The 25,262-nt window shown below is 41.1% G+C and overlaps 1 protein-coding gene, 1 non-coding gene and 1 pseudogene across 2 annotated transcripts; all 3 read left to right on the plus strand.

The window, feature by feature from the left end:
- Positions 1–255: 255 nt before the first annotated feature.
- Positions 256–1,203, plus strand: LOC112933085 (olfactory receptor 3A10). Its single transcript, XM_026016138.1, has one exon. It carries the CDS (start codon positions 256–258, stop codon positions 1,201–1,203), a length of 948 nt encoding a protein of 315 aa, XP_025871923.1.
- Positions 1,204–3,979: 2,776 nt separating this feature from the next.
- On the plus strand, positions 3,980–4,119 carry LOC112933206 (U4 spliceosomal RNA). The gene has a single exon (XR_012000198.1). It is a non-coding gene; the product is annotated as a U4 spliceosomal RNA (small nuclear RNA).
- A 7,979-nt stretch (positions 4,120–12,098) lies between these two features.
- LOC112933109 (ER membrane protein complex subunit 9 pseudogene) lies at positions 12,099–12,817 on the plus strand (annotated as a pseudogene).
- Positions 12,818–25,262: the final 12,445 nt, after the last annotated feature.

The raw sequence follows: 25,262 nt of genomic DNA on the forward strand, positions 1-25,262 counted from the left end.
CTGCACCCTAGAGTAGTTTCTTCTACCCCAGCCCCCTCTCTGGCATCCCCTGGATCTCAGACCAAAATAGTAATTTAGGGTTCATGTCTGACATCATGGGGGCCTCCAGGAGACTACTCAAGCTCTAAGCTGGTAGATGATTGCATCACATTCCCCAACATCCAGTAGACTCAGATTAGGTGTCTACTATGTGTCTCTCTTCCCCTTTGGCAGGTTCAGGTCTTCTCCTCCCACTACAGAACTTAGCAGTAGCCTATGGAGCCAAGTGCCTGGGGGAACAGGACAACTGTGACTGAGTTCATCCTTCTTGGCCTGACAGAAAACCTAAGACTGCAACCCATCTTTTTTGTTGTCTTCCTTGTTGCCTATTTAATCACTGTTGGAGGTAACCTCAGCATCCTGGCTGCCATCTTTGTGGAGCCCAAACTCCACACACCCATGTACTACTTCCTGGGGAATCTGTCTCTGCTGGACATTGGATGCATCACTGTCACCGTCCCTCCAATGCTAGCATGTCTCCTGGCCCACCAGTGTAGAGTTCCTTATGCTGCCTGCATTTCACAGCTCTTCTTTTTCCACCTCCTGGCTGGTGTTGACTGTCACCTCCTGACAGCCATGGCCTATGACCGCTACCTGGCCATCTGTCAGCCCCTCACCTACAGCACCCGCATGAACCGTGAAGTCCAGGGTACCCTGGTGGGCATTTGCTGCGCCATTTCCTTTATCAATGCTTTGACTCATACCGTGGCTATATCTGTGCTTGACTTCTGTGGCCCTAATGTGATCAACCACTTCTACTGTGACCTCCCACCCCTATTCCAGCTCTCCTGCTCCAGCATCCACCTCAATGGGAAGCTGCTTTTTGTGGGAGCCACTTTCATGGGAGTGTTCCCCATGATCCTCATCTCAGTGTCTTATGCTCACGTTACAGCTGCAGTGCTACGAATCCGCTCAGCAGAGGGGAGGAAGAAGGCCTTCTCTACATGTGGGTCTCACCTCACCGTGGTTTGTATCTTTTATGGAACTGGCTTGTTCAGTTATATGCGTCTGGGCTCAGTGTCAGTTTCAGATAAGGACAAGGGGATTGGGATCCTCAATACTATCCTTAGCCCCATGCTGAATCCAGTCATCTATAGCCTCCGGAACCCTGATGTGCAGGGGGCCCTGAAAAGAGTGCTGATGGGGAAGCGACCCCCTGAGTGAGAAGGCGGGGCATCAAGATGCCCCTCCCTCCTAGAGCACCCCCTGACTTCCTCATGCTGAAGGTGTGTATGTGGGCACCGGGTGTCTTTAGGGGTGGATGGAGGGATGGATTGAGTAGATAATATGGACCAGAGTAGAATATGGTTTACCTTGGACTATGGAGAAAAGCTAAAGCTTGTAGAAGATAGATTAAAGACAAGTGGGAGAAAATGATAATGTGGGTCCGGAAATGGACACAAATTAAATTTTTTAAATTTAATGTGTTAAATTGAAATATATTTAAATACTAATAAAAGCAAAATGTTTACACCGTCCACCCACCTTTTAAAGTAAAGTATAATTTGTACTCAAGTATGGGTGTGATTTTTAAAAGATTCTTCTTCAGTAAATAAACCCAGGACTGTGAAACTAAATTGGGGTTTGACATAGCCTAGCAATAGGGTGTCAGAACACTCTGCCAGAATCTTCTTCAAAGCAATATTACCAAATACCTGTTTTTGAAGCCAGTGTCCCCATCCTGAGTAGTCATTCCAGAGAACATCACATTTTCACGTCTAGATGTAAGCTGACTCACAACTTCTGCATCAAAAACAGAGGATGGGGGATCCCTGGGTGGCTCAGTGGTTTAGCGCCTGCCTTTGGCCCAGGGCGCCGTCCTGGAGACCCGGGATCGAGTCCCGCGTCGGGCTTCCGGCATGAAGCCTGCTTCTCCCTCTGCTGTGTTTCTGCCTCTCTCTCTCTCTCTCTCTCTCTCCATGTCTATCATGAATAAATAAATTAAATCTTAAAAAAACCCATGAGGATGGATCATCATACGTTTCAGGAGAAGAAGCACTCTGAATAGCAAGGTGTTTTTTTAATTGGCAAAATATGCTGATATGTAATGGGCATTCTGTTTAATATGTGTGGATACATAGTAAAGGTGAGGAAGGAAAAGAAAATAGAGGGAAATAGTGTTTGCAGTTTACCAGTAAATGAGTATTGGAAATCAGGATTTTACCAAAAAAGGCAAAACTAAGGCAATCCAGAAAAGCACAGGGACTAGAATAGTAGCCCATTTCACATGCTATCATGGCCATTTCTAGAATTTTTTCTTTGAACCATTTCAGACACTTTTTGGCCCAGGAGTTGGAAGTCTGAGAAGAGTGACCTTACCTGGCATGCTTATTAATTGCTTGAGTAGGGCAGCATGGAACCCTGAAGAAGATTTCCCAGTCAAATGGATCTATCTGCCAGGTCCAACCAGGTGGCCAACCACCTGCCAGGTCCTGCTAGACAGTCTCTAATACTCTCTTATACCTACACTCTTGTCGCTCTGCAGTCAGTGCTTCCTGATTGAGGCCCATGCTATCCAGTCCCACAAGGGCCCCCACAGTGGCCTCTGCACCTGTGTCCCTCCTCACTCATTGCTCTCCACACTGCCAGGTTAACCCCCGGGAGCAATATCTGTCCCATGTCATTCCATCCTGAAAGGCCACTGATTTCTTTCTGACCACCAGAGCACATCCAGAACTCTGTGGGGTGTGCATGGCCCTCCGTCAAGCCTCTCCACTCAAGCTTTACCTCTTAGCCATAGCCTCTCATTCTGGACGGCCACTCCTTGCTGTGGGACTCCTCTGAAACAGTGTGGCCTGCAGAGCAAGACACCATAAGAATCTCTTCTGGATTCCTTGCAGCTTCTCTTGCTCTTCCCAACTAGATTATAAGCTCCTGAAAGACAGGACCCATTTTAAATATTATACTGTGTCCTCCAAACACCCAGCATGGTGCTGAGTGCAGAAAACAATCTTGCAGATCGATTGATTGATTGATAATAGGAAGCATGACCTATGAAAAGAAATTTGTTTCCTACATGGGAGGTCAGTGAAACTGCTAGATGTCTTCAAAATGCCAAAGGAGCCTGGTGATCTGCTGGTGTCCTGGTGGCCAAGGCCCAGAGGCCCTCTGTGTCCCACAGCTAATGGGCCACTGCCTAGCAGGATAGCCAGAGACCCCCGGCCACAGCTCAGAACAAGGTAGTCCACTGCCAGCTGGGTGCACTCAGGGTCACCTTCAGGTGCAAGGTCTGTTTTCCGCATCTTCCGTCTTCATGAATCGCACCCACAGGGCTATATTCCAAATGAGGGTAACGTGCTTCCTCGATTTTTGATGCAAGATTAACACAAGCGATGGCAACAATCTGAAAGAATCCATAATTCGGTAAAAAGTTGTTAGATTATAACACTATCAAATAAAATTAGGAAAGCGTGCCCCTCTCAAAGTTTAACAAAATTATTCTGATGAAGAAATTTTAGGACACAACTGGGACAGCTTTTGGTAAAACAAAAGAACAACAGACATTTCTAGGCCAAATAATAATAATAATAATAATAATAATACCCCAACAGGCTCAATATTCGGAAGGTATAAATATAAAGGAAAAGAAAAAAGAAACCTTTTTTTCTTTTTTATTAAAGACAATCACTGAGTTTAACATAAAAGAGAGAAAGAAGCTTTCCTGACTGCATGTCAACTGGTATGATCTCTCCTCAAAACTAAGAGAAACTGCCTAAAGCCAGTACCAAAGAAATGTCTCCTTCCTGCAGAGAATTAGAAAGAGCATTTGGTTAGCGCAAGGCGAGCATAGAGCCAGGGTGTGAAATCTGGTAACACCCAGAAACCATTTAACTTCAGGATCCACTTACTTCAAGCAAGCACATTACAGAAGAGGGCTAATAATAAATAAATAATCACATTTTATGACAAAGTGTTTTTCTTATATTCACATTTTAAAGTTAGCTTTGTGCAGTGGCAATATCGTAGCCAATGAGGTTTATCCAAGGCGCGATTATTGCTAATTGAAAACTAAAGTGAATAGTTTGTTTTAGGACTACCTTTAGGTATTGTGACTATTGTTATTTACCCTAAGTCTTATTATGTTTCAGAAAGCTACTTCTTCCCCAGTGAATGCTGAAGTGAATAGCTTTTAACTTTGCTATGTAAATATGAGTACATAGTATATGTAAATATTTTTAATAAAAACAATGGAATATTACTCAGCCATTAGAAATGACAAATACCCACCATTTGCTTCAACGTGGATGGAACTGGAGGGTATTATGCTGAGTGAAATAAGTCACTCGGAGAAGGACAAACATTATATGGTCTCATTCATTTGGGGAATATAAAAAATAGTGAAAGGGAATAAAGGGGAAAGGAGAAAAAATGAGTGGGAAATATCAGGTAGGAAGACAGAACATGAGAGACTCCTAACTCTGGGAAACGAACTAGGGGTGGTGGAAGGGGAAGTGGGCGGGGGGTGAGGGGTGCCTGGGTGACGGGCACTGAGGGGAGCACTTGATGGGATGAGCACTGGGTGTTATTCTATATGTTGGCAAATTGAACACCAATAAAAAATAAATTTATAAAAAATATAAAAAACAAAAAGTATTTTTTGTTTAAAAAGAAGTGTGAGTGAAAAAAGAAAAAGAAGTGTGAATGGGGACACCTGGGTGGCTCAGTGGTTAAGCGTCTGCCTTCGGCTCAGGGCGTGATCCTGGAGTCCTGGGATCGAGTCCCACATCAGGCTCCCTGCAATGGAGCCTGCTTCTCCCTCTGCCTATGTCTCTGCCTGTCTCTATCTGTGTCTCTCATGAATAAATAAATAAAATCTTTAATAAAATAAAATAAAAAGAAGTATGAATGTATTGACAGGAAAAGCTGTAGACCATCTATTGCTAAATTTCAGAAGTGATGATAATGTGATATGTGTATATGTATGGGGCAAAACAAAAAAAATCCCAGATAGCAACACCCAGGCTGTAGATGGTGATTCCCTCCATGTAAGAGGATAGGACTGGAGAGAGCTGTGGAAAGTGGAGAAGCACTTTGCTTTTATTCTATGTGCTTTTATTTGAAGTTTTTCAGTGGGTTCTATATAAAAAAAAAAAAGGTAAAATTTTAAAAGTGCTAATGGTGACAATGTGGAGTTGGGAGGACCAGGTGAATTAATGTGTTCCAGATGTCATCAGTTACTTTGTGAACTTTTGAAGATATCCAGGATCCACCTGTCAAGCTCAGAAGACGTCATTTTATGCACATTGGGCATCTACATATGAGTACTTGGAGATGCTTTCATATACATCCCATGATGCCTCCTTCCCCACATCCATCCTACCATCCAGAGGCTTAACCTTTTGTGCAGCACAGATAAAGGTACTCTTAGGATTCAAGAGAATTATAACAGTATGTCATTTTCTTTTATTATTCTGTTAGCACATAACAGTATTTATAAAGTGATTTGGATTTAGTTCTCATTTGAATATTGCAACTACATAGTTGAATGTTACCCACAACAGGGCCAGGATTGTAGAGTAAGAAAGCCAGTTTCTATTACCCTCACTTTGCAGATAAAAAAAAAAGCAAAGGTGCAGACAGGTTAAGTGATTTTCCAGAGACCAGAGACTTAGTAGGTAGGGTAGCCTGCAAGTGCCAGCTCCTGGCCCAGTATCTTTGCCTCCCTCCCCACCTGCTTCTAGTAAATCACCAAAGAATTCAAGACTAAACAGTGATACTAACTCTAGGTGCAGTGAGTCTCAGAAATGGGAAAGGCAGTATGGTTGAGTGAAGAGAGCCTTAGACAGAACATCTAGAGACCTGGGTTCTAACGTAGCCTTTTCTATTTTAGGCTCCATGAACTTTCCAAGCATCAATTCCTTTTATCTGTAAAATTAGTCCCTTCCAAATATCTTGAGCTTTTTTCACACACGTTCTATGTAATAAATGCTGAGACACACATAGGATGCCAAAGGCTGAGGGAAAATAAGGGACTATGGCTAATTACAAGGACAGGAGATAAGGTTGAGAACAGCTGTGCAAAACCAGGAACAATTAATTCATGCATGGTGGACCATGATGGATAAATGTTGGTTCTTGGTATTCAACTGGAGAGATACCCAGATTGAAGGTAGTAGAGATGGGCAGAGACATGAAGGCCTGAGAGCTAACAATAATTGAAACAGGAGGAAAAGAGATTGGGAAGGAGCTTGGGACATCAGACGGAAAATATTTAACCTCGTTTTCTGAGTTTATGTTTGCAGGATCTGGGGAGACAATGAACGATATCAGGGCCTAAAAGACTTCAGACCTTTACTTGGTACTGGTAGCTAGTTGTCCAGGCAAAGGTATGAGGAAGCAAATATGAAGCAAGCATCTTCTACGTGCCAGGCAGCAAGCTGAGAAGCCCATGCTCCTCGTTGAATTGAATCAGCTGTGGGCAAATGGAGACAGCACTGGACAGAGAAGTCGGGAGACCCGGCTTCTGGGCTCATACTACTACCAGCTAACTATGTAACACCCGACAGGCCAGTTCCTCTCTGTGGGCCCTAATTTTCTCATCAGTGAAATGGGAATGCACTTCAAATGATTATTCTGAAGATTAAATGAATTGAAATACAGAATTATTGAGTTGGTAAGTGCAGTGTGAAGGTGATGCTAAAATTCCATTGGGTTTCCAGTAGAAGGCATTGCCATATTTCTAGAGTTTGTGCCCTCTCTCACACAAGGACTAGAGCAGATTTCCCCCTAAAATTCCAGATTTCCCAGCCAGTACTATGCCCTTTCTGTTGCACTGGCCTTCACCTCCCTTGAATGAGTCCCTGATGAAAGACTCAGCCCTGTAGAAACTGCTGCCCTGCACCACTTCCCCCCACACCGTGGGTACTGGGAAGGAGCATGATTACTCTCCTGGGTCTCAAAACACCTCAGTATCTTCCGGCCTATTCAAAGAGGAAACTAACGGTAAACTCTGCCAACTTCCCCCATCTCTGCAGGACCTCGGGAGTTCCACCCAGCCAGCAACTGCTCTGCTGAAGGTCCCCACAGAGATAGCCAGGGTCAGGATTGGGGAATGTAGTCCTTCCAAGTTCCACAAACAGAAGCTTCTAATTAGATCCCAAATGAGAGTTCAGGATAACGCAGCCTAGGGGCTAAGGGAAAGTGCGATTTGCTGACTGTCTCCTGCAACTCTGCTAATAAGGCCAGAGGGAAGGGATGCCCAGAGAAGATTTTCTTTCTTTTTGGTCCTTAAGTCAGAAAGAAACTAGACCTTAGGGAGGTTAGTGCAGGAGGCCAATTAGTGATGCGTGGTTGCAATAGCATCATTAGCAAGACTCATTAGCAAAGTTGTGAGTAGAGGCAAGATGTATTCAAACCGAGAATGCCTGGCCAGCAGTCTCAGCCTCCCTGTAAACACTGGCCTCCCATTTCTTCACTGTCTATCTGATTTTCAGCATTTTGTTCTTCCACATTTTTCACACCCACAACTCTCTTGTTCTCCCTCTCCTTCCATCACAACCTACTCATTTTCAATCTCATGTTAATAAATGCACCTATTTTGTGGTAAGAAGTATCATTTTATAACTGCACCAGGATTTCCTTAATCAAACTCTTGCCTTGACTCTTTAGGTTGTTTCCAGTTTTTCACTCTTGTAAAGACAAGGCTTTGATAAATTTTTGCACAGCTCTTTTCTTTAATGGACCATATTAATGTATATATTTTCAACATTTTTATGAATATTGACAAATTAGCAACAGACAGATTGCACCATTTGACTTTTCTACCAATTCAATGCAACAAGGCTACTTTCCTAGTCCTGACCAGCCCTAGGCATTAACCATTCTTAAAAATCTTTACAATGTGGTGGGTGAATCACTATTTCCCATTACGGTCTTAGTTTGCATTTCTTTGTGAGAGACAATGAACTGTCCTTCCTATATTAATGTAGCTATTAACTCTTTTTCATGTATCCTGCAAATGTTTTCCTTTTTCTTATATATTTTTTATTGGAGTTTGATTTGCCAACATATAGCATAACACCCAGTGCTCATCCCGTCAAGTGCCCCCCTCAGTGCCCATCACCCATCCTCCCGCCCGCCTCCCCTTCCACTATCCCTTGTTCGTTTCCCAGAGGTAGGAGTCTCTCATGCTCTGTCTCCTTCACTGATATTTCCCACTCATTTTCTCTCCTTTCCCCTTTATTCCTTTTCGCTATTTTTTATATTCCCCAAATGAATGATGTTTTCCTTATTTATATTTGTGTCTCAGTGCTACTGATGTTTGTGACATACAGACTTAAAATTTTCTATAGCCACTTATATATTTTACTTTTTGATTTCTATCTTTGCTGTCACACTTGAAATTATTTTCCCTATCTAAAGTTTATGTAAATATTCATCTATATTTTCTATTTACATTATGATATTATTTTTTATATTTTATGTTTTATATCTTTACATCTCAAATTCATTTTTCATACATGATGTAACATAGTGATACAGCTTTATTTTTTAATTCTATAAGTTAGGTCCCGAGACTTTTCCCAATAATTTGAAGTACCTCTTTTTGTCAAACATTAAATGTTTTTGTGCACTTGAATCTGCTTCTGGGCTTCCCATTCTGTTCATACCACAATCTTTCAACCACTGTAGCTTTACAATACAGTCATTCACATCTCATTTTAGAAATTACCATATTCAGGTCACATCCTTGTAGATCTCTTTCTTCCCAAATGGACTTGATTAGTCTCAATGTTTAACTATAGAATCATGTTTCTGATTGGGATATTCTACTTTTGGAATTTTAATTAGAATATGTAAAATTTATAGATGATTTTGGGAGAATTGACAGTTTTCCAATATTATATCTTTCCAGATAGGGACATGGTATCATCTATTGATTTATTCAAGTATTATTTCTAAAGAAGAGTTTTGAAAGCTTTTAAAAATGAGAATTTCCACCTTTCTATTAAGTTTATTTCTAAATAAATCATAGTTTTTCTTACTATTATGAAGTAAATATTTTAACATAAAATATGAATATTTTTGGAATTTTAATATATATTGTTAAACTACCAACAGGAAAGTGACAGTCTCAACTTAGAAATAATCCATGTCCATATCATCATACCATCGCAAATACTGATTTTTTTATAATTTCTAATTTGAGAGGCAAAAATATGTAATGATTTTACTTTGCTTTTTCTGCTTATTAGTAAAGCAGAGTATTTTCTTCTGTCTGTTAACCATGTTTGCATTTTTCTCTTTTGTAAATTACCTTTTATGTTCTCTAAGGAGATCTCAGTGTTTTCACTTCATTTTTTAATTTTTTGATTTTGTTTTGTATGCATTTCTAATAGATCTTTACAGGGTAAGTATATTAACCTTTTCATATTTTCTGCAAATATTTCTCAAGTTTGTTGTTTGTCTTTTAATTTGGGTAACTTTTTACATAAGTTTTTAAAAACGTTCATGTAATCAAATCTTTTGATCTTTTCCTTTGAGTCTTCTTCTATTCTGTGTGTTCCTAGGATATCTGCCATCATTGATAGTTGATAAATACTTCTATGTTCTGTGTACTTTTTCAATTTTGAATTTTGTGTTTAACTCTTAAACTCATCCTGCATTTGTTTCGCCACATTGTATATGTGTATACATATGTGTATATACATACACATATACATATATGTATATACATATATATGCATAGTATATACATCTAAATGTCTTTTTTTCAAATGAACTATCAATTGATTCAACATTATTTATTGAATATTCTACTCCCTGTCCCACCATTTGTAATGCTTAATTTATGTACATATTAAATTATGATATTATTATTAAATTATGAAATTATTATTGTAAAATTATTATATTATTATAAATTATTATAAAACCCAAAATGTGCTCATGGTATGTGTCTTCCATTCTACAATCATCTATTTCTAAATAAATATCAGTGTTTTTTTCATCCTTAAGACAATTTTTTTAAAGATTGATTGATTGATTGATTTAGAGAGTGTGCATGAGCAGTAGAGAGAAGCAAAGGGAGAGAGAAAGGGAGAGGAATCCCAAGCAGACTCCCCAATGGGCACAGAGCCCAACATGACATGATGCTCACTCTCAGGACCCTGAGATGATGACCTGAGCCAAAACCAAGAATCAGACACTCAACCAACTGAGCCACCCAGGCTCCCCTCATCTTCAAGACAGTTTTTATGACTAACTCACCAGATCCTAAAAAGAAATTTTTATAGTAGAAATATCACTTCTTTAATGTATACACATTTCAAGTGTTTTCCCACATTAATTGTTTTGTTAATAATTTGGAGGCTTAAAAATTATTCTTGATTTTAATGTCATGATTATCTATTAAAATGTTCTTTTATATCTTCTTTCAGTATGTTTTTATTATTGTTAGTAACAACCCCTATTTATTTTCATTTATTTAGCAACTAGCCAGAGACTAGGCTTTACATACATCATCTTGTTCAATCCTTACCATAAAAGTCCCATGAAATAAATGTCAGAATTTTCATTTTACAGAATTTTTATTTCACAGACCCAGCATGAAAACTCTGACAGAAAATACCCTGTAATATTTTCCTTTTTTAAGGATTTTATTTATTTATGAGAGAGAGAGAGAATGAGAGAGAGAGAGAGAGAGAACAAGCAGGGGAGGGGCAGCGGGAGGAGCAGACTCCTGGCCAAACAGGAAGCCTGACGTGGGGCTCGATCCCAGGACCCTGGGATCATGACTTGAGCCAAAGGCAGATGCTTAACTGACTGAGCTACCCAGGTGTCCCTCTTTCAGTTTGTTTAAGGGTATATCACCTGTTTTCTCTCAATCTCTGGCTGATCTTACTTAGTGCCCTCAAGACTATGCACACTGCCTATCCTGCCACACCTCCTAAATTGGATCAGTCACCAAATCAGCTGAAGAACTGCCGGTGGTGCCAATGCATAACAAATGCTAAGACATTGCTGCAACATTTCCACTCAGAGTTTTTTATGATACTTCTTTCACAACTGGCAAGAAGCAAACTCACTGACTATCCTGCTGAAATATGCAAAGCCTTTCCGTGTATTTCCAATGGAAGATTTTAAAACTCTCCTTGCCATCGACCTATGTTTGATCAATATCTTGTGACATGCATGTGGAAATAAAGACATGTAACCAGCATTGACATCAGTCAGGTTTTGGTCATCTGAATGTATAGGTGAAGTGGGCTAAAATTCTAAAACTGAAAAATTCACAGCATAGCATTTTTTAGTGAGAATAAATGAGGTTTTTTCTTTTTTTAATTATCTAAATTTTAAGCACTTCAGAAGGGATGTGCAAGCCAGGAAGAGAATAATTTTTAAAGCAGGTTAGAGTAAGTGGTTTTATTTCATACTGCTTCAGAGGTTCAGGTATCTGGGGGTAAATTAACTGGGTGGTTCTTGTTCAGGGTCTTGAGATTGTAGCCAAACACTGTTGGCAGGGCTACAACCTCTGTAGACTTGACTGGAACTGGAAACTTCTATTCATCACTGTGTAGTCCTCTCCATAGGGATGCTCTTGCCATGGCTTCTGCCAGAGTGAGTGATGAGAGGAGAGTAGGAGAGACAGAGAGAGAACACTGAAGATGGAAACCACAGAACTGAATCTTGGGAGGGACATCCCAGCACTTCTGTGATATAGTGTTTGTTAGAAGTGAGTCATCAAGTCGAGCCCACTCTCACAGGAAGGGCAGAGGGACCTGCAGAGGGACCCGACCTCAGGTGGGTCTTTCTAGGAGAAGCTGATAGAATCTGTGCTGAATCGGGCTCCTGGGTGGCTCAGTTAAGCGTCTGCCTTCGGCTCATGTCGTGATCCTACGGTCCTGAGATCGAGTTCCGCATCAGGCTCCCTGCGTAACGGGGAATCTGCTTCTCCCTCTTCTCCTCCCCTCTGCTCGTGCATGTGCTCGCTTGCTCTCTCAAATAAAATATTAAAAAGGGGGGGGGGCGGAGGCGGGGGGCCGGGTCCCCCGGAGCCAGCGGGCTGTCTTCGACCCGAGTCAGCGTCACTGCCGAATCTAAGCTGGGGGGGAGGAAGGGGCCAAGGAAGGCGCCGGGGCGCTGGAGGGAGCTTCGCGGACGCGAGCTGGGGCCTCGCTCGCCATGGGGGAGGTGCAGATCTCGGCCGCCTACGTGGACATGTGTCTGCACGCAGCGCGGTACCCGCACGCCTCCGTCAACGGGCTGTTGCTGGCGCCCTCGCCGCGGTCGGGAGAATGTGTGTGTCTCACCGACTGTGTGCCCCTGTTCCACAGCCACCTGGCCCTGTCTGTCATGCTGGAGGTCGCCCTCAACCAGGTGGATGTGTGGGGCGCGCAGGCCGGTCTGATAGTGGCTGGGTACTACCGTGCCAATGCAGCTCTGGACGACCAGAGTGCTGGGCCCCTGGCCTTGAAAATTGCTGGGCGGATTGCAGAATTCTTCCCTGATGCAGTCCTTGTTATGTTGGACAATCAGAAACTGGTGCCTCAGCCTCATGTGCTCCCTGTCATTGTCCCGGAAAACCATGGTCTCCGCTGGGTCCCCAAGGACAAGAACTTAGTGATGTGGAGGGACTGGGAAGAGTCACGGCAGATGGTGGGAGCACTCCTGGAGGGCCGGGCCCACCAGCACCTTGTGGACTTTGCCACCTTGATGACATCCAGCAGGACTGGACCAACCAGCAGCTGAACACCCAAATCACCCAATGGGTTGGTCCCACCAATGGAAATACCTGAGCCAGGGCTGGGGGGTGGGATGGGGAGGGTCAGGATCTAATAAAGAGATCCTGATATAGTGTTTGTTAGAAGTGAGTCATCAAGTCGAGCCCAACTTGATACTCAACTTGATAGTTTTTTTTCAACTTGATACTCAAGATCTTTATTGATTTGACTGTAACAGCAACCATTGGTGAGAATTTAATTTTTCCCCTAATTTCCAAACACCTGCTAGTTTAGGACAGTTACAAAAACAACAAAACCCCAACAGAAGTGATCATGGACTCACACAGGACGGCCTCAAGACGGCATGGTGTCCTCTGCTATCCATCCACGACAGTGAAATGGAGGGGGAGGCGTTAGGGGGGGAGGGGGGCAGAGGACAATGACATCAAAGGACAAAGGGAAGACCAAGGGAAGTACTGGCAGTCTCTACTTTCCATTCAGAGTGGATGGAGCTGGGCCGCTGGTGCCACTAAGACGGGGAAGGGCATTTGTTTTAGATACAAAATATTTTAAAGATGCTCAAGTAGACACCTGGATATGCGAGTGTCCTCTGTACTCCCCCAAGATGCCTCCAATGAGGCTTGCCCCTGGGATGCCCAAGTGGGAAACGGGGCATGGGGGAGGTGGGGGGGGTGCTCTATCTTCAGGGGAAGGAAAGGCACTGGCTCACAGTACTCAGTGATTTGGACACAGCCACCAGGAGCAGGGGAGGAAGGGGAGGTGCATCAAAGAATTTGCAGACATATCAGAAAAGACTAATTTCCAAACATTTTAACAAAACTTTAAAATCATATTCATATAAACTTCCTCTGTGTTTTAAGAATGTAACTAGTGGTGTTCAGCTATAAATAGTGGAAGAAGCATGAAATAAAAGAGAATTTTATTATCTGACTGGTAGCATCTTGAATGACCTTTATTTTTTCTTTATTCATTTCTATGTTTTCTAATAATCTTATGATAAATGTTGGTCAGCATAATAAAAAATAAGCTAAAAAAAGAATTTTATTTTATTGAATCAAGGTATGTTCAAGCAAGTATTAAGTTCTTTAATGGTACCCTAGGGAGAGAGATATGCAACTTTTATTAATTAAAAATCCATTCTATACTCCACAATAAATTAAATTTGAGGAAATGCATACAAATATCAATTTGAAAATGTATCTAAGTATTACACTGTCTGGGAGCCCAGACACCTCCGTTTAGCTGTGCTCACTCTGGGGATGTCTGTTTAACTCTTACGCCTCCTAGACTGGACAGAGTTCTCCACAAGATCAAGAATTTGTGTATTATTTCTCGAAACTTCCCCAGAACCAGGCACACATGGTAGCCATCAGTAAATATTGTCTGAATGAACAAATATTGCAACTCTCCTCATTCCTACCCTAACCTCTAACTCACCTTCTCAGGAAGAGTGATTACTTCTCCCCCTTGAGTGTGTAGTATATACATCTAAATGTGTTCTGTATCTTGTGAAGATAGTTATGCAAACAGCTAGATTCTGGATTAAATTGCAAATGTGGGTTCTAATATCAGTGTCTAATTTCATTCCTCTTTCTATCTCCAAATCCTAATTGGACAGTTAGTTTCCAGGAAGCATAGCACACATTTCCTCATATGAAAATCTAATGTAAAGACAGTAAGAATTTGACTTTCTGACCAAAACAGGCTCAGTATACCCTACCCAATGATTCACTTTGGAGACTGCTAAGGTTTTAGTATGCTTCTTCTTACTTTCATTTACTTGTGGCCATGGATGACAGTGGATGGTGACAAGAGCTGCTTAGTCAAGGACCAGTTCTCAGTTACACACCAGGGTGTTTCAGAGCTACCTGGCCAACTTGAAGGTAGAGCTGGCTCTGTGGGACACAGCTGGCAGGATGACTATGGCCTCTTGAAGCCTCTCTCCTACCCAAATGTCAACAAGATATTTACCTGCTTTTCTATGGTTTCCCCTAATAATTTCCAAAATAACCCAGTAAAATGGACCCCAGAGATCAATCATTTCTATGCTGATGTGCCCATCATCCTGACTGGGAATAAGAAGGACCTTACTTATTAAGAATGCAAGAAGTAGGAGCAGTAAAACCAAAGATATTTTAAAAGAGGACTAGACTTTTAATACCTGAATAATAAAAGTTGCCTAGAGAGAGAGTAAAGAAAATGTGATAGGGGAAGGGGAAGTAATAGTTTTTTAAAATTTCCATATCTCAAGAAAATGCCCATATTCAAAGCATAATGGATGAAGATAGATCTACCCCAAGGCAATCATTGTGAAATTTCAAGTCACTGGGATTTAAGAGAATGTCCATAAGCTTTCAAAGTGAGGATGGGAGAGAAAGGAATTGTCAGTTCATATATGAAGGATAAAGATTTGGATGCACTTGCACTTCTTACAATGGCAGGTGAGGTAACTTGGACTAAGCCTCCCTATCCAGACAACTATAAAAACTGGACAAAATATTTTTATTTTTTTAAAAGATGTTATTTATTTATTCATGAGACACACACAGAGAGAGGCAGAGACATAGGCAGAGGGAGAAACAGGTTCCATGCAGGGAGCCTGACGCAGTACTTGATCTCCGGTCTCCAGGATCACGCCCTGGGCTGAAGGCAGGCGCTAAACTGCTGAGCCACCCAGAGATCCCCTGGACAAAATATTTTTAAATATATTATTGAAGGTATCAGAGAGCTAATTTTAAAAAGTGCATAACTGCTAGGACAGAACCCAGAGGGAGATCCAGTCCCACAGAAATGAGCCCATCCAGGCTTTTTTCCCTGGAGCCCCTCACTGGTTTCAGAGGGCGCAGATCAGAAGCTCAAGATCACCCAACCAGACCAGACCTTGGGGCCAGAGATAATGTGGACCTGTGCTATAGTCTCTGCCAGGGCCTGTGTATTTTCAGTTTACACTTTGCTATCAAAATGTAGCCTTTCTGCATCCCAACCCAAATAAAGGGGTTTTATTACATTCTGAACGCTAATCCTTTTTCTCTAGGACCTTGAAGACTGAAAACTGTCAAAAGCACTTAAAGGCATCTTAGGAAAGAAAAACTTTCAATATCAATACACTAAACACCCACCTTAAGAAGTTTAACATAAAAAAGAACAAGTTAAACTCAAAGAAGGAGTAAAGGAAATAATAAAGATGTGAGTTAAAATCAATAAAACAGAAAGAATATTATCACAGAGATCAACAAAGCCACCAGTTGTTCTTTGAAAAAATTGACTAATAAAATTGATATACTCTGGCAAGACTTATCAAGAAAAAAGAGAAGGAATCAATATCATCACAGATACTCCGACATTAAAAAGCTTATCTAATAAAAACATTAAGAAGATTATTTAATAAAAACATTAAAAAGTTTTTGGAAAAAAAGTTTTTGGAAAGCTTTATTCTAAAAAAGTTAAAATTTTTGAAAGAAGAAATATGAAATCTGAACAGTGCTGTAATTATTAAAGAAATTAGATCTTTAATGAAAAACCTTTAACACAAAAAAAAGCACCAGGTGAATTTATACCAGATAGTTAAGGCATAAATAATGCCAGTTTTACACAATCTTCTCTACAGAATAGAAAAACAGAATTCATTTCCCAATTGTTTTATAAAACTTAAATAGTTTTGATAACAAAACCTGTCAAGGATATGAAAAGAAAGAAAAATTCAGGCAAATGTCATCATAAACATTATGGAAAAATATTAAATATAATAAGGTAAAATAAGTCATACATTTATAACATAGAGGCTTCAATACAATAGGGTGGATATATTCCAGGGACGCCTAAGTGGCTCAGATGGTTAAGCATCTGCCTTCGCCTCAGGTCATGATCCCAGGGTCCTGCGATTGAGCCCTGCATCGGGCTCCCGGCTCAGCTTGATTCTGCTTCTCCGTCTCTTTCTGCCTCTTCTATCTCTCTCTCTCTCTCCAATTAATAAAACCTTTAAAAAGTAGGTTTATTCCAGATATGCAGAGTTGATGTGCTATTCAAAGACTAGGGTAATTCACCAAATTAACAGAATAAAGGGGGGTGGGAATCAATTGATCTTGTCATTAAATACAGAAAAAACATTCGGTAATATTAAATATCCATTCATGATAATAACATGAATAAAAGCATAAAAAGAAGGAAATTTCTTTAATCTAATGAGCAGTATCTACCAAAATGTACAGCAAATATCAAGCTTGCTGTGGACTGAATGTTTGTGTCACTTCAAAATTCATACCTTGAAATCTAATTCCTAACATGATGGTATTTGGAAGTGGGGCCTTTGGGAGATGATTAAGTCCTAAGGATGGAGACCTCATGAATAGGATCGGTGCTCTCGTAAGAGACCCCAGGGAACTCTCCCACACCTTCTGCCATGAAAGGACACAGTGAGAAGATGGGAGCTAGGAGGCAGGTTCCCACCAGACATCAGTTCGGCCAGTGCTTTATTCTCATACTTCCCAGACTCCAGAACTGTGATAAATAAATTTCTCAGTTATTCATAAATCACCCAATCTATGATATTTTGTTAGAGCAGCCCAAACCAAGAATGTTGCAAGTTTTCCTTCTAAAATCAAGTGCTTTATCCACTTCTATTCAACATTGTCCTAGAGGTTCTTGCCAGTTTGATAAGGCAAGATAGTAATAATGATTATAATAATGAGAATAAAAGGAAGAACTACAATGATCACTTTTCATAAATTATATATTTGTGTGTTTAGAAACTCTAAAAATTATATGCTAAGCCATTAAGATTAATAATTGAGAGTAGTAGGATTGCTGAGTGCCAACTCAGTTGCACTTCTATATACCAGCAACTTACACAAAGCTAAAAAGATAGCACTTAGCAATAGCATCAAAAATATCAAATGCCCCAAAATATAGTTGATAAAAGATGTGTGAAACCTGAGTAGGAAATCATACAACAAAATGAAGAGAAAATTTAAACAACCAAAGTAATTGAAGCGCTATTCATTTTCATGAACTGAAAAATATAATACATGAAGAAATAAATTCTCTCCAGATTGATCTATATGTTTAATTCAATCCCAATCGAAATCTCAACAGGTATGTGTTGTGGGGAGGAGGGAAGCAGGGATACTGGAGAAGCTGATTCTAAAATTTTTCTGGAAAATGCAAAGGCCCAAAAATTGCTTGAGGAACAAGCCAGGATGACTTTCTCTACTGGATATTGAAATTTATTTGTAATAGCAACTAAGACACATGATGTGGATACAAAGATAAGCAAATAAAATATAATAAAACAGAATCCAGAGATCCCTGGGTGGCTCAGCGGTTGAGCGTCTGCCTTCAGCCCAGAGCGTGATCCTGGAGTCCTGGGGTCGAGTCCCACACATCGGGCTCCCTGTATGGAGCCTGCCTATGTCTCTGCCTCTCTCTCTGTCTCTCATGAATAAATAAAATTAAAAAAAAACCAGAATCCAGAAGTAACTTCAGTCAGATAGACTTAGGTTTACAATAAAAGGTGGCATTTCAAAGCATTGGGGAAAGGATGGTCTTGTCAATGAATTGTATGGCACAATTGAATATCTAAACAGAAAACTGAGAAATTTAACCCATATCTCACACTACACACAAATGTGGGTTCCAGGTAGACTGTAGATCTAGTTATAGAGGCACAAACAACAAAGCTTCAAGGGGAAAATAAGGCAAAATATCTTTAGGACTCAGGATAGAGACAATTTTCTTAAGACAAAAGCAACCATCATAAAGGGAAAAAATTGAACAAACTGACTACATTAAAATAAAGAACTTCTGTTTGTCAGAAGATACCAATGAGAGAATGAAAAGGAAAGCCACAACCTGAGAGGAGAGCACTGATACACACACACACACACACACACACACACACATACACACACACACACACAACACAAAAGTGGGCTTGGATACCACACAAGAAGACATCCTCGCGGTCAATCAACTTATGAAAGTGCAGCTTCAGTAATCAGGGAAGTGCACACTCAGGTGGGCATTCTTCAAGACCTCACAGGCAGGCAGAGCTACTCCAGGAAGGAGAGGGAAGGACGCCAGGTCCAGGTCACTGGCCATCACCTGGGGCCAGATCCCCTGCCGCCAGGTGGCAGCCTCAGCACAAGGAAGCTGGGAGACTGCTCCTGGGCGTTTAAGGAGCCCTCTGGGACCCGGTCAACAGGTCAGGTATCCCTATGTGTGAGTGGGCGCTGGCCACCGGCCACAGGAAGCTCGTGCCCATGGGTGGGTGACTGTGGATGTGGCAAGAGCTGCTTAGCCAAGGACCAGTTCTCAGTCACATGCCAGGGTGCCTGAGCACTACCTGGACGACTTGGAGGAGGAGCTGACTCTGTGAGACCCACCGGACAGGAAGAGGAGCCTCCTGAGACTTCTCTCCTACCACAATGTCGACGTTATACTGATCTGCTTCTCCATGGTTGCCTTTATAGTTTTCAAAACATTCCAGTAAAATGGACCCCAGAGATCAATCATTTCCACCCTGCTGTGCTCATCACCCTGGTTGGGAACAAGAAGGACCTTACTTACGATGAACGCAGGAGCCAGTGAAACTGGAAGACATCCCAAAATGGTCTGTAGGATGGGAACACCTTACTACCTGGGGTGCTTAGCAAAACCAAAATTGGGATGAGGGAGATTTTTGAGCTGGCTACACAAGTGGTTTTGTAAACCAGAAATAAGAAATGTGCCTTCAGTTGCCTGGGTAGCTCAGTCAGTCAAGTACCTGCCTTATGCTGAGGTCATGATTCCAGGGCCCTGGGATCCAGCCTGGAATGGAGTGAGTTCCCTGCTCAGCAGGGAGGCTGCTTCTCCCCCACCCCCTAACCCCCCTGGCTTATTCTCTCTTATTCTCTCTCTCTCTCTCTCTCTCTCTCTCTCTCTCTGTCTCGTTTGTGGATAAAAGTCTTAAAAAAATAAGTGCTTTGTCTTATAAAACCTCACTCTCCCACATGATGAAGCTCTCATGGTTATTTTTACTTATTACTGACCTTAATTTATCTATCATCTATTGACCTAATATTATAAATCACAAGTCTTCTTGCCATCAGTATGCAACAGCCAACAGTGGTTATTAATGACTATCTGTGTCCAGCAGGCCCCTGTGACAAGCCTCCTCTAGACTCCTGCTCAGCACATCTGGTGCTAGGACTTTCATCTGGTGCTAGGACTCTCTCTTAATTTCTTGATTCTCTCTAGAAAAAGAGAAAGCTCCTGAATCCAGTAAATTAAACTGTAGCTATGTTATAACATACATGCCATTATGGTCAATTTTAAGTATCAACTTGACTGGACACAGTGTGCTCAGATTAAATATTATTGTAGGGATGCCTGGGTGGCTCAGCGGTTGAGTGTCTGCCTTTGGCCCAGGGGGTGATCCTGGAGTCCTGGGATCGAGTCCCGCATCGGGCTCTCTTCATGGAGCCTGCTTGTCTCTCTGCCTGTGTCGCTGCCTCTCTCTGTGTCTCTCATGAATACATAAATAAAATTTTAAAAAATATATTATTGTAGGTGAGTCTGGGGGAGTGTTTCTGGATGAGACTGGCATTTGAATCAATTGACTGAGTAAAGCAGATGGCCCTCTCCTATGTGTGTGGGCCTGAATAGAGCAAAGAGCAGAGGAAGGAAGAATTTGCTCCTTTTTCTGCTTCACATTGAGCTGGGACATCTCATCTCTTCTGCTTTGGGGCTGGGATTTATACCACTGGGTCCCTTGGTTCTTAGCCCTTTGGAATCAGACTGAACTGTATACCATTGGCTTTCCTAGGTCTTCAGATTGCAGATAGAAGATTATGGGATTTCTCAGCCTCCATAACCTTTTATAATATACAATATTTTATGTATATATATACATGTGTATATATATGTATATATATATGTATGTATGTTTATATCTATGTATATGTATACATGTTTCTCCAGAGGAACTGAAGCTGGAGCCATAAGAGATACATACATAGTTACATGCATAGGTACAGAGATATACAGAGATACGTACATGGTAGATGGAGAGACATGGTTCTACATTTCTGCAGAACCCTGGCTAATATACATGCCTGCTTATATTTCAGCTGCAAAGCACTCCATCGAAGGGCCGAAAAACAGATTTCACTGACATAGCTCCATAGTTGTGATTGTTTTGAAAATGCACTCTGCCCAGAAAGGCCTGAGTTCATGTGGCACAGTTTTTTTTTTTTTTTTTTAAGATTTTATTTATTTGCTCATGACAGAGAGAAACAGTGAGAGAGAGACAGAGAGAGGCAGAGGGAGAAGCAGGCTCCGTGCAGGGAGCCCAACGTGGGACTTGACCCCGGGTCTCCAGGATCACACCCTGGGCTGAAGGCAGCGCTAAACCGCTGGGCCACTGGGGCTGCCCCACAGTTTCTGTTCTGTAATTTCTTTTTGTTGTTATTGTTTCAAGTTTTTATTTAAATTCCAGTTAGTTGCCATATAGTATAATACTAGTTTCAGGAATAGAATTTAGGGATTCACACTTACATATAACATCCAGTGCTCATCACAAATGCCCTCCTTAATACCCATAATCCATTTAACCCATCCTCACACCCACTTTCCCTGCAGCAACCCTCAGTTTGTTTTCTATAGTTAAGAGTCTTTTTACGGTTTGCCTCTCCACACCTCCCCATGTTTATCTGTTTTGTTTCTTAAATTCCAAATATGCATAAACCCATATGGTATTTGTCTTTCTCTGACTTGTTTCACTTAGCATAATATACTCGAGCTCCATCCATGTTGTGGCAAATGGCAAGATTTCATTCTTTCTGATGGCTGAGTAATATTCAAATTTCAATTCAATAGTCAATATATACATATTGCAAATATCTTCTCCCATTCTGAAGATTGCCTTTTTAAAAAAGATTTTATTTATTTATTCATGAGAGGCACAGAGAGAAAGAGAGAGAGAGAGAGGAAGAGACACAGGCAGAGGGAGAAGCAGGCTCCGTGCAGGGAGCCCGACGCAGGACTTGATTTGGGTCTCCAGGATCACGCCCTGGACTGAAGGTGGCACTAAACCGCTGAGCCACAGGGACTGCCCAATTGCCTTTTAGCTTTGTTGATTGTTTCCTTCACTGTGCACTATTGGATGAAATCCCTAGTTCATTTTTTTGCTCTTGTTTTCCATATAATTTCAAGTTATTACTCTGTGATTAGTGCATCTGAAAATGTTACCCAAATGAGCATATTAACCCCGGCTTAGAGTATTTTTGTATAGATTTTCTAATAACCAATATTTTGTCTGTACTAAAAGAGTCTTTTAAGAAAAAGAGGGGAAAAGTACTTGAAAAGAAAGTAATATGGAAAATTTATTTTTAAAGTTCTTTTTCTCTTAGTTTCCCTAAGAGAGACAAGCCATACAGTTGTCACCCCAAAACCCTGTCACTGGAAAGATGGCTAAACCTGCCTCCCTATAATGAGAGGTGTCCTAGACCAGGCCAGTGTTACTTTGATGTGCATGCAAAGAGGTTGGGGTTCTTATTAAAAAGCAGATTCTGAGCCAGCAGGTCTCAGGTGGGGCCTGAGAGTCTGCATTTCTAAGAAGCTCCAGAAGAGGCCAGTACTCCTGATGGGTGGACCACACTTCGGTTAGCACATCTAAACAATAGTTCTTTTCTGTCACTGTAACATGGCATTTCTCTACCATGGGAACCTTTCAGTTCTGCATTATGTGAAAGCTTGTTCAGAATCACAGGCCCTCCCAGATGTACTAAATCAAAATCATTTATGTAAGATTTTCACATAACTGTGTGCGTGGTAAAGTTGGAGAAGTTCTAGAAGTTGGTTCTGGAGTCTTACCTGATTTTCTACAGTAATAACCCTATTTTTTTTTTAATTTAAAAACTGATGAAGGGGTTTCCCAAAGGACTCTTTCTTGCTGAACCCCTTTCTTTGCAAACCCCTCTCAATTTAACAAGACAGTGTCTTTTAGGATCTCAATGAGAACATGCCTTAGAACTTGCAGGCACTCTCCTGCATCTTTCGCAAAATCTGTTCCAGTGAGAATGATCTACTCAGATTATTCAGCTTGGCTTTCCCTCCTAGCTGTCTAGTAACTTTCCTTCATTCATTAATCTTTGTCTGTGTGAGTTGAAACTTACAGCATTATGAGCAAGTATGAGTTCCTTGAGCTTCTGGGTAGGTCCAGCATTAGGGGTCTCGGTTGGGGTGAAGTGATGGTAAGATATAAAGTCTGGAAACACCTCTGATGAACAACATAGGGAAAGGCCTCTGTGTGCTCAAGATTAGCCTCAGTTGAAAATCTCAACTCCAGGCTATTGGAGCTCCTTCCTATGACTCAAAGGAGGGGAATGTGGTCCCAGGGAGGTCTGAGGATGAAAGCACCTGTTCTGGTCGCCTGGGTGGCTCAGTGGTTAAGTGTCTGCCTTCTGGCCCAAGGCATGATCCTGGAGTCCTGGGATCGAGTCCCACATCGGGCTCCTTGCATGGAGCCTGCTTCTCCCTCTGCCTGTGTCTCTGCCTCTCTCTTTCTCTGTGTCTCTCATGAATAAATAAATAAAATCTTAAAAAAAAAAAAAGAAGAAAGCATCTGTTCTGTGTTACCTTCTTTATTTGACAGTTTATATGCATTTATACCTCCTTTACATCTTTTTTTTTAAGATTTTTTTATTCAGGTTGTTTCCTGGAATTCAATATCTCTTATGGTTTGCCTCCCTACCCTGAGTTTTAAATCTTTGGCCTTGAGTGCTTCTGAGACATCTGAAAAGCATGAATTCCTGTAGTACAAGGTTCCTGTGAGCAAGTGGTAAGTCCATTCCAGATGGGTAACATTGAGACCTCCCAGCCAGGTTTAAATTTTCCTTATGGAATTTTTCAAGCTATATGTAAATCTTTTATTGGCTACACCAGTATTAATCATCTAATAAGAACATACCAACATAAGATATTGTTCCAAAGCTTCTGTTCATGTCTTATTAAACATCCGATTATTTTAATGAGGGTTATTTTCTAATAATTTAGGTAAAGACCACTGTGGGAAATAACGGCTATTATTTTTTAAATACAAAGAAAAAATAGCTATGATTCTCCTGTTGTCATTTTGGTATACTACATTCTTTTTTTTCAGTTTTATTGCGATATGGCTGACATATACATTACATATATACATATGTACAAACATATATGACTTTTTTAATAGTTGGTTCATTGAGATGTCAGCTGGGAGATCCTAATAAAATTGCCTACATCTTTCAAAGAATACAGCCAGGGCAAGTTCTAAGTACTCCATAAGACTTCTGAGGCTTCCTGAGAGACTTTTCAAAATGCTCACTTCCCCTGGGGCCCTACTTACAGATATGCAGCCTTTATGCTGCATTCCATCACCTCAGACCTGACCCTGGATGCCTCTTGATTTCCACATTCTCAACTCAGTATCTGAAAAAGTATCTGTTAAACTCTCCAAATTCAGATGTTTTATCATTCCTGTCATTGAAGGGTAATTTCATCTTCTTCTTCTCATACTTTCCCCTATTTTTCTATTCATTCCACTCTCTTTTCTCAAGTCTGAGGATGGTCTTATTCCAAAAATATGCAGTGATACAAAGTCTAAGACCCTCTGGAGATAATTGGAATGGGGTGTGTGTGGTCATGGGCAGTGGGGTGAACAAGGAAAGCAAAAAGAAATCTTGTAATATTGGGATCAGGCATTCCATTATAAAATTAATCTCTCAGATCTCAAAATAAATAAAACCTACCTTGTTAACACTTTATATACTTTTAATCTTTGAAGTTTAAAAGTTCTGCGTCAATTTTTCACTGGTAGGTTCTCATTAAGTACTACCAAAACTTATGGGCCATGATTTCAACCATAATCTTGACTAAGTCTGAATCAAAGAAGATGGGGCTCAAAATCATTTTTGCAATGTCAGGATGAAAATCAATCCATACTTAATTATGTTCTCTTCTCTCCCTGCTAAAGCAGACAAAGCATATTTGTAGCCTTACATACAGCAGGGGTTCCCAAACTTGGCTGCATATTCCACCTGACTGCATAGATAGTACTGATATGAGCAGTCCATGAACTAGCAATTGGGAACCACTGGGCTACATTATACCCGCAGTGTAGACTGAAAATACTTACTTGGGATGAAGTGAGAGCTGATTTCTCAAAGTCTCCAGTGTCTTCTCAAGGGCTGTTTCACCTGGCTCAATTACCTAATCCTTGGCATGAGGACCAAGGGCCTCCAGTTTCTTATAATTCAGACCAACCCCTTCAATGAAGACAACTAAAAAAGCCAGATGAAATGTTAAAAATGTCTTTTTTTAAATTTTTATTTTATTTTATTTTATTTTATTTTATTGGAGTTCAACTTGCCAACCTATAGCATAACACCCAGTGCTAATCCCATCAAGGGCCCCCCTCAGTGCCCATCACCAGTCACCCCTACCCCCCACCCACCTTACTTTCCACCACCCCTTGTTTGTTTCCCAGAGTCAGGAGTCTCTCATGTTCTGTCTCCCTTTCTGATA

This window comes from Vulpes vulpes, chromosome 2, assembly GCF_048418805.1.
Source record: "Vulpes vulpes isolate BD-2025 chromosome 2, VulVul3, whole genome shotgun sequence".
In the NCBI taxonomy this organism is placed as follows: Eukaryota; Metazoa; Chordata; class Mammalia; order Carnivora; family Canidae; genus Vulpes; species Vulpes vulpes.